General features: G+C 42.1%; 1 protein-coding gene across 9 annotated transcripts in view; it reads right to left on the bottom strand.

The window, feature by feature from the left end:
* Positions 1 to 1038: 1038 nt before the first annotated feature.
* rgs3a (regulator of G protein signaling 3a) overlaps positions 1039 to 7987 on the bottom strand; it is a 148115-nt gene continuing 141166 nt past the window's right edge. For 7 of the 9 annotated variants that reach the window (XM_039779981.1, XM_039779984.1, XM_039779983.1 and 4 more), the window contains 4 exons: positions 5629 to 5730; positions 4610 to 4671; positions 3327 to 3493; positions 1039 to 3182 (listed from right to left, as the gene is read on the bottom strand). In XM_039779981.1, the coding sequence (XP_039635915.1) occupies positions 2982 to 3182; positions 3327 to 3493; positions 4610 to 4671; positions 5629 to 5730 (532 nt within the window). In that variant the 3' untranslated portion in view covers positions 1039 to 2981. Of the gene's footprint in view, positions 3183 to 3326; positions 3494 to 4609; positions 4672 to 5628; positions 5731 to 6067; positions 6389 to 7987 lie in introns of those variants that run through there. The other 2 variants (XM_039779989.1, XM_039779982.1) reach the window with 2 other exon arrangements.

Here is a 7987-nt window from a genome sequence, read left to right as displayed (position 1 = left end):
CCGGTCAACACTATATACATTATTGAAATATTGTTGCAAACTCTATTTTTAAAGAGCATCCTTTTTTAACAACTTAGATCTTTATTTCAAAGTTTTGGCAAATATTTCTACTGGTTGTAGTAATATTATTGTACACAGTGGAATCTGGGAGCACAGCGACATTGCTAAACAAAGTATGAAGGGGCAAGAAACAGAAGCATTCAGACAATCAGACAACAAGCCTACAATTTAGCCATATTATCTAAGATGTTTATTTGGGGGTAAAACCAAAATGTTGGTAATAATTCCACATTACACAGAACTGCGTGGGAACTACTGTATGCAGGTCTAACAGGTTGAACCCAGAATCTGTCTGAATATTCTAACCAGAGCGGTCAGACTGTTACAGATTGTAATCTGTGTGTATTCTGACACAGATTACAATCTGTGTGTATTCGTCTGACCACTCTTGTTTTAGCTATCAGATTTATTTAAAGTGATGTCGCCACGTTCCAAAATCTCAGAAATGGACTTAGTGAGTATGATGTTATTATGATCAACAGGAACAGGAATGACTCAAATTGTAATATACTAGAATTTCTTTACATGTGATGGGTTTTAATGTTAAATTACTTATATATAATAGTCCAACATTTTGGGAAATACAATCCAACAGTTCTAAAGCTTACTTATTTACACGTTATATCTTTGTTTAATCCATACAAAAACTGAAGTGTTAAACCAGCAAGTTGTGCTGGTAAGCAAGTTTGGACAAAGCCAGGCCAGCTGTTTAAGCTAAGCTAAGTGGCTGCTGGCAGTAGTGTAGTGTTTATATTTAGTAAACGGTATCATTTGTCTCATCTCTCTGCAAGAAAGCAAATACGTGCATTTGGCCATTTGCCAATTTATTCCTTTATCCAACTTCATACAACTGTCTGTTATCTTTAATCAGTGCATGGCAGCTTATGGACCGCTTGAATGCCCATCAGTCTTGGCATGTTTGTGACCAGTGCGCAGTACACATTGCACATTACAAGAAAAATCCAGAGACAACACATCTTACATCAGTTGGTTGGTTTATTTATCATTAGCAATGACACCAAATGTACTCTACTGTTTTCACTTGCTATCATAGGAGATGCATTTTGAAATGTAAACAGTGAAAATGATAAAATGCATTTCAGAACTCCTTACAAGCAGTGTATGACCAGGGAAAGAGCAGATTGTACCTGCTCTTGCTCACCTACTTTATTAAACAATGCATGTCATCTTATAATTTTGAGTCTCTCATATTTACATAGATACAGCTGGGTCCCACATTCACCAGCAGAGACCTATGAGTTGTTTTGTTTTTGTTTGTTTTTAATGTGTTATCACATAGTTTTCTTAAAGAATTATATTTACAACCATAACGCCCCCCAGCTGCCTGCTGCCGGGGGTTAACACAGTTAGAATCATTTGCTTAAAGTTCATTAAACTACTTATGGTTCGTGAAAGTTTACGTTGTAAATCAACCTTATAGCTCTACGCTTTTTTTCTCTTAACAAATAAAGTTAATACAGAGCTTAAGCCGTTCGTCTTCACCATAAAAATTCAAAATTATCCAAATAAATGAACAAACCAAACATAATAATAAAATAAAAAACAATATTGCACTTAAAGTTCAGGACAGCATTGGACCTGTTTGGTGGTTAAGAGGAAAGTGAGAGCTTTAAGCGGAGTGCTTTAGAGGAGGTGAGGGTGTCTGTAGAAGCATCCAGCAAGTTAATCTAAATAAATAGGCAAACGTTTGTACAACATGAAGCAATATCTTTTCCTCTGACTATGAAACAAGCAACCTCTTGTGTATTGCTCAGGAGAACTAGGGAGTGCAGGTTGGAACCCTAAAACATATAAAAACAGTGTGTGTGTAGAAAAACAGGATAAACCAAGCTGGAACCTGTCATGGCAATGTCCTGAGAATGCTTCCTCGATTAGTCCAAAATGAGCTACTATGTTAAAGGAAATGTCGTTTGGCTGCACAGAACTTTTTTTTTCTTCTTCAGTTTTCATTCCTTGTTGTAAACAGTCCTTGGAGACAGAAGGCAAGTCGTCTTTTTCTTCCATTACTGGCTTTGAATGTGACTTTGAATGTCTTTTAATGTGAGATTGACACATTTCTTCGTTTCTTCGCAGCTCCAGTCCATCCGTTATTTATACGTTTGTGTTCTTCGCCCGTTGCTGTCTCCGTCGTTGTCGCTGTTGAGCGCTTTCCACAGTCTTGGGATGAACTGAATAAGGTGAAAGCTGTTTATAGAAGCTTTGAGAGAGTGTAGGTGTTTTACAGAGATGCATGTGAAACAGAGCGATAACGCTAGCTTTCATTCAGACATTTCGTTTTTTTTCTCCCTCCGTCATACAGTTTGGAGCCTGATAAAAAAAAAACATGAAGGACTTTGTGTCGTACCGACAGCTTTGAAGTGGCTTCACAGAGAATGTGGAGGAGGAAAGGAGGGCATTTAAAGTGGGAGTTTTAAAGGGAAATTAAGGGAAAAAAGTGACAAAACAGTGCCGGACTGTCTTCATGTCTGCAGGGTTTTCTGAGCAACCCCTCCTTTTCTCCAGTACAACTGGGCAAAAACACAACCAAAAGACTGACACCACAAAAAAGAGAGACAGTGATCAGACAAGCGTCCAGCTCCTGCTCCAGCCCTCGTATGTTGGCTTCTGTATTTTTAGGAACACCCATCCATCCATTCATCAGTCTATTCATTCATCCATCCACCTGGTAACTGTGTAAACTACATTCCTTTGCAGTGCCATAGCTTTGCCGCGTCCTCTCACACCACAACAACAACAAAAATCATAGTGGACAGGATGACATACACAAAGAAAATGTAAAAAAAAGGCAAACAAAGACCCTCACATCCCACCCACCCACTATTTTTTTTCAAGTCTGACCCTGTTTTTTTCTCTCTCATCATCATCATCGTCATCTTCTCCTTTGATCTTTTTCTGGTCTCTTATGACGAAGATGACGTCGGAGTGGAGCTGGCCTTTTTTTGGTTGATTAAGTCCACGTAGAGTTCTGAGCGCAGGAAGCGGGGGTATGAGTCCTTCTCCATCAGCCCGTATATCCGCCTCTGCGCTAGTTCAAAGCAGGAGCGTGTCACATTCTGCAGGTTGTCCTTAGTGTGATCTCTGGTGTACGAATCCAGATTTACCTGCAAAGAAAAAGAACAAAACAAGTAGGTTAAACTGTTATTTTGAAGAAATAGCAAAAGGAAAAATGCATGTTTTCTGTTTTGCGGGAGGCTGTTTCGATGCCATTTTTCCCCAGTATGTGTAGTGTGCACATTCTCACTCACTTCTTTACAAGACTGGATAGCGATGTATTCTGCAAAGATTTTCTTGGCTTTTGAGGCCATCTTGGACTGCGACTTGATCTTCTTGTATTCCTCACATGCTAGCCAGAATTCCAGATTCTCCTCACTGAACTCTGTGCGCAGGAAAGCTCTGAACGCTGCCAGACCATCTGAGGGAAAGCAGAGAGGAGGAGAATAAACAAGAGAAGAGTTGACTAGAGTGCCATGGCAACCTCACAGCTGAAGGGCTTCTTGGAGTTTCAGCGCCTAAAATAGCTCTGTGGCAGCCTTTTTAGTCACGTGGTTGGAATAAAGTAAAAAATCAACAACAAAAAACTAACAACACCGCAGCACATATTCAAATCCTCAACATCCTTTGAGTGACATCACCCACTCTTCAGCATGGCATCTATGCATTCCCCTTTACACATGCTGTGAGTGAACAAAGAGAAAAGAATGTTTTAGAGTATGGGAAAGGGGACTAATTCTGACACTTTGGGGTTTTTAAGTTTCAGTCCAGTTAATGATTAGAGGAAGAAGGCATCCAGAAGAAAGAATAGCAGGAAGCCGTGTCCACCCACTTCTCCCTTCTGCACCTTTCCGTTCCCATGAATCACCCACGCTGATATGCAGAGCCAATGCAAGCAGTCATCTCTTACCTCATTCTGGTAAGCAGGAGTGAGGTAAGTCAAGAGATGGAAGAGAGGAAATAAGGGGGAGAATAAAGAGGCCAACAGAGCCGAATGAGGAACAGATGTAGCGCTGGCTTTGTATCAGCTTTTAAAAAGGACTGGGATTGAACTTCGAAAGCTGAATTGTGTACAACAAAAATAGCAACAAACTTGCAGGTTGACTGTTTTAGTTTCCCCTCCTTCTCTCTATGTAACGCATGGACTCTGTCCGTTGGGATTAGGGAAACTTGATTCAAGCTGCCCGTTCATTGCAGCATGGTGTGTGTGTGTGTGTGTGTGTGTGTGTGTGTGTGTGTGTGTGTGTGTGTGTGTGTGTGTGTGTGTGTGTGTGTGTGTGTGTGTGTATGTATGTATGTGTGTATTTGTGTGTGTGTGTATGTGTGTAATCCATATATCATTACATGCATATTTCCTGTGCTTACCACCCTATCCCACCATCTCATGCAAGCACTGTATGTCTATATTCACCCACTGTCTAGAACAATATTGCACTAAATCATATCACACAAATGATCAGAACAAAAAGACGGATGATTCCAATGTTTGTAAAGAAGATGAGAAAAAAATTAAGAGAAGGAATTAAAAGTAACTTACATTTGTGTGTGAGCAGCTTGTCAAGTGAGTCCCCCCATTTCAGTGCTTCCTCTGGGGTGGGCCTGCAGATAAAAGCAGAGCGATTCTTTAACAAGCCCATCTCAGTCAGGTTTCTCATTGTGTGACCCATCCGCAGGACTTTGTCTATGTTTGATAGATGAGTGGAAACAAAGTATGTATTCCTCTCTGTTGCTTCCTTCCACTCTAGTCTGTGTCTACTGGTCTTCCCCTCTCATTGAGATCTGCTTTGTGAAAGCTTACAACACTGAGAGCCATGCGTCTATCTGCTTCACCCTTGTGGGGGTAGGCTTTTATATTCCCACTGAATGCAACTTGGAAGGCGGGAGGGGAGGGGCTCCAGCCGGCCAATGGAGATGTGTTGTCAGGTTTAGAGACCTCCTCCCCCCACCAGTGTCTGTCTGCCCCCTGCTGCCTTTCATTCTTCCTGTACCCTGCTGTAAAGCATGCCTCTTTACAGTGCTCATCTAACACTCTCTCCAATCCACATCTGAGGCCTTATTTGACAAGTAGGAAAAAAGTTGCTATGTAATTTCAGGTACAATTTAGTCAATTTTCTGTGCCTTTTCAGGCATTTGCTCTCACAATTTGCCATTTTTTTTTCTCTTACTGTAATGCCTTGTAGAACATGTATGTACAATTATTGCATTTATGTGTTAAAGCAGCCGCTTGGCAAAGTGCACTGCCAGGTTTATACTGTTATAATATAAGATGTTATAAGAATCTATAATGCTATATTTTATTTGGTAAACATATTTTCTGTATAACTACAAAAAAATCCACAGCCAAACAATTCCCTATCCCTCCTTCAGACGTGCCATTGTCACAAAAAACATTCTCTCATTCATTTTAATATTGCAGCACATTAAAAGCACACTCCCATCACTGCTACTGCCCACATGTCTGTCATCCAAGGTCAGGTCATTACTAGTTGTAGCGAAACCCGGAACACAGTCTCACACACACCCACATGCACATGCTGTCAGGAAGTGGCCACTTACTTGACTGACTTCATAGATTTGTCTAACTTGCTGGCTGGATTGCTTCCTGGGGATTCATTCCTCCTCCGAAGGAAAGCCAGCCGATTCTTCATGTCTTTGGCCCTGGGTGAAATAAGATAGAAAAGAGATAGAAGGAGAGAGTCGGCAAGAGACGGAAGAGTGAAAGAAAGATTTATGAATACAGAATAAGGCGAAGGAGGGGGAAAGTTGAGACAGGACAAGGGAAATGGAATGAGGATGAAAGGAATGATAAAGTAGATAGAGGAGGTGGACAAAAAGAGACATGGGAAGAAAATGTGTTGAGTCCAAGTCCAAAGTCCACAATTAAAACAATCCAAGGCATGGGAATCACCAATTAAGTTCTTCAGCACTGTAAATCCACATGAAATCAAACCCACAAAAGCCAGAAAACAATAAAAATAAATGTCATGTTTTTTACATTTTAGTCTTCAGCCAGGTATGTTGGTATGGTGGGACCAAAGTTTTCCAAAAGGCAGATGTCAGCTCCCTTTCCTCGCTTCGTGTCAGTGTCTCGCCTGTCAATCTATTATCTCTAACAGTCTTTCCTGTAGATGTGTCCCTGACAGGTTCCTCGGCAGGGACTGAGCGAATGTGGCAGAGAAGGAGGAGAGACTCAATCCTCACTCCTCTGTTTCATCACGCCATTCTCCGTGTGCCTACAGGGGTTGCTGAGAGGGAGCTGACCCAGGGCCGAGGCAACAGGGCACAGTGACCTCCTCTGCTTCCCACCAGCAGCAACACCCAAAATCCTCCTGACCGCCCACCTTACCTGTTTCACCTTCCTCCAACCATCTCACACACACCCACACACACATACACACACAGACCCCCCACAGCACATGCGCCACCTTAAATCTCACACAAGGTGATACACCAACCCTCAGTCCCCATGGGCTTTGTCAGAATCCTGCGCATTTCCCATAATCCCATGGTATGTGTCCTTGCTTTTCCCGACCTGGAGCACGTGCTGCCACATTGGGATGTGACCTCACTCAACACCCATTTCCTGAGTCCCTGCTTTTGATTTCCACTGTGGATTGGCTGGCCCGCTAATAATGCAGCGTGGCAGTGTGCGCTCGCTGGCCCTAATCACTGCAAGCTGTGCCACAGCCAACCTACAGCACCCAGGAGAGCATGTACACCCCAAATTAAGAAACAAGGCTTCCAGTTATAAACACTTATCATTCAAACATGAACACAGAGGGGTGGAAAAACCCACAACTACAGATTAGCACACACATTGTACATGAATATACTCCTATGGGGATAAAAGAACGACCACACAAACATTTCAAAGAACCCCCCAGCACCTGTGTCAACTCATGCCCACTTCACTAGTGCTTTCATGCCAGTCACAGGTGTTGGAAAACTCCCAGTCACCAGTGTGCGCATGTGTGTGTGAAGGGAAGTGGGAGAGAGATAATTTATGCATGCGTAAATGCAAAGTGATCACACAGTGCGGCTGACGAAATTGAACAGAGCACACAGTCAGCTGTCTGATGAGAGTTTTTCCAACTGCCGCAGGACAGGAAAGGTAGAAACATGGCCATACACATAATGCAACATGACTGCATGAGCTGTTGGAAGCAGCAGCTGAATAGCTCCTTTAAAATCAGGATGAGTGTGACTTTGTGGGTGTATTGATTTGGGTGTGTTTGGGTTTGGGGGGTTCAGCTGGTGCAGATTACTTTAGTTGACCAAGAGAACCACAAAAGGCCTTTTTGGGAGCGTTTGTGAGGATCAGGAGAGTGGAACTGCCAAACGAGTGCCATAGAAAAAGAATGTACTACCAATACATGAAAAAAGTAAAAGAAAGAGATCGAAAGACAATTTCTCTTGATCCTAAGGAATACCTAAATATCCATGCAGCCTCACTGGGGGAGAGATGACTCATCCATTGATTGATATAACGTAAGTGTTCTGTATGAAACCAGATGCTGAACTGCTGAACACAATCCAGGCCTCTCTTTTACTGGAAACAACAGGGTGCTCTAACAACAATATCCCTGTGAATAGCTAACACTTGCCAGGCTGAAGGACATTATTACCCAAATAAAAACTGTCTTGCTGTTAAATAAACTCATAACATCAGAGCAGGATTCATTAGATTGTTCTATTTTTAGGTTGCACTCAAGGCAATTAGGTCTTGAGCTGTGTGCATGTGTTAGCTAATAGACAGCCTCTGTCTTGTTAGTGCAAGTGAGGAAGAGAAGTATTTTATTAGGGCTGGAAGATATTTTGTTGGCCTGACAAAAGATGCTTTATTATTTATGTCTGGTTTTATACAAGCTGAGCCCACGTGGGTATGATGTGACAATGATGTCATAGCAACAGTCAC

This window comes from Perca fluviatilis, chromosome 17 (genome assembly GCF_010015445.1).
Source record: "Perca fluviatilis chromosome 17, GENO_Pfluv_1.0, whole genome shotgun sequence".
NCBI lineage: Eukaryota > Metazoa > Chordata > Actinopteri > Perciformes > Percidae > Perca > Perca fluviatilis.
The sequence above is the reverse complement of the archived record's forward strand: the minus strand, read 5'-3'. Positions and strand labels throughout refer to the sequence as shown.